The 1,494-nt window shown below is 60.0% G+C and overlaps 1 protein-coding gene across 1 annotated transcript in view; it reads right to left on the bottom strand.

Annotated features, from left to right (window-relative positions):
* The window catches only part of DDOST (dolichyl-diphosphooligosaccharide--protein glycosyltransferase non-catalytic subunit), a 12,703-nt gene that overhangs the window by 1,704 nt on the left and 9,505 nt on the right, over positions 1-1,494 (bottom strand). The window contains 4 exon segments of the mRNA XM_004705379.2: positions 6-92; positions 178-284; positions 360-480; positions 944-1,077. Coding sequence (XP_004705436.2) covers positions 6-92; positions 178-284; positions 360-480; positions 944-1,077 — 449 coding nt within the window.

The following is a 1,494-nucleotide window of genomic DNA, read 5'->3' as shown; positions in this document are numbered from 1 at the left end:
CCCGCCATCATGGAGAAGGCGCTGGCGTAGTAGGGGTAGGCGGAGGGGATGAACCGCTCGTACTGCGTGTGCTGCAGGGGCCTCACTGACACCTGCGGGGACAGGGTGGTCAGCTCTGGCCGCAGCGCCCTGTGGCGGCAGGCTGCCTGGACCGGGACCTTGGCTGGGGTTGCTCACCTGCGTGGAGGAGTACAAGTGTGTGTAGCCGAGCCGGCTGTAGTCCACTTTAAACTGGAACACCCCGTACACATCGGGCAGCTTGAACTGGACGCTGTACTTGCCGCCTGGGGAAGAAGCACAGTGACGGAGGGCCTCGGCCGGCCCCCCGGGGACACACTCTCCCCCAGCCGTGCACGAACCTTTCCTCTTCAGGAAGGTCCTCACAAAGGGGTCGATGCGGACGAACTCCAGCTGGATGTCGTCACCGTCGAAGGGCACCCACCTGCCGCTGGAGAGCTGCTCGATGACGATGCTGTACTCCTGCAGGAGGAGCCCGGTGAGCCGGCCCACCCCGGCATGTGCCAGGAGCGCCCGGTTCTGGAAAAGCTGCTAGAACCCGCACCGCGCAGACTGCCAGCCTACTCGACAAGATGAACTCCACACCCAGGCCTGTCCACGGGGCCGAATGGAAACCTGGACCCAGACCATGCTCGTTCCCCACCCCGCCCCCTGTCCGGCACCCACCCGAGGTGCTGCACACCCCACTCTCCAGCCGTCCCCGCTTTGAACACTCATCTGGAGACCCAACTCCAGTGTCCTCTCTCTGACCAACCCCGCCACTGCCTCCCACAGCAAACGGGACCCCGTCATGTGCCAGGCGCTCAGCCGCTAAACCGGCTTTCTTAGGGATGAACGGATGGACGCCCCTGGTGTGTGCCCGCCTCAGCCGGCGCAGGATTGCCCCAACTCAGCAGGAGCCCTCCTCCCCCTCGAGCTCTCTTACCACCAGGTCAGTGACAGTGTAGGCATTGGGAGGGGCTGTCTCGCCCACCCGGTGGTGGGACACAGGCCCCACCCGGAGGACACCCTCCTCCTTGAACACCCAGCGGGACAGGGCCACCGCAAGCTCATAGTTGCCTACAATGAAACACAGCTTTCCTCTAGTTCCTAGATGCTTCCTCCACCATCAAGATCCCAGTTCTACCTTACAAATCCAGCTAGACCAGAGGATGGACACTGGTACAGATAGGACTGGAAACAGGGAATCCAGGACAGATGATCCCTTCAGGGCCAGTGCTGAGAGTGGCGATACTGGGAGGGGGTAGAAAGGGGGAACTGATTTCAAGGATCTACCAAAACCCCTCTCCCTAGGGGACGGATAACAAAAAAGTGGATGAAGGGAGAGGTCGGACAGTGTAAGACATGACAAAATAATTTATAAATTAGCAAGGGTTCATGAGGGAGGGGGAAAATGAGCTGATACCAAGGGCTCAAGTAGAAAGCATGTTTTGAGACTGATGAGAGCAACAGATGTGCTTGATCCAGTGGATGGAT

This window comes from Echinops telfairi, unplaced genomic scaffold (genome assembly GCF_000313985.2).
Source record: "Echinops telfairi isolate 266 unplaced genomic scaffold, ASM31398v2 ScPeMD7_7457;HRSCAF=8495, whole genome shotgun sequence".
NCBI classification, from domain to species: domain Eukaryota; kingdom Metazoa; phylum Chordata; class Mammalia; order Afrosoricida; family Tenrecidae; genus Echinops; species Echinops telfairi.
Note: the sequence above shows the minus strand (reverse complement) of the source record. Positions and strands in the feature narration are given on the sequence as shown.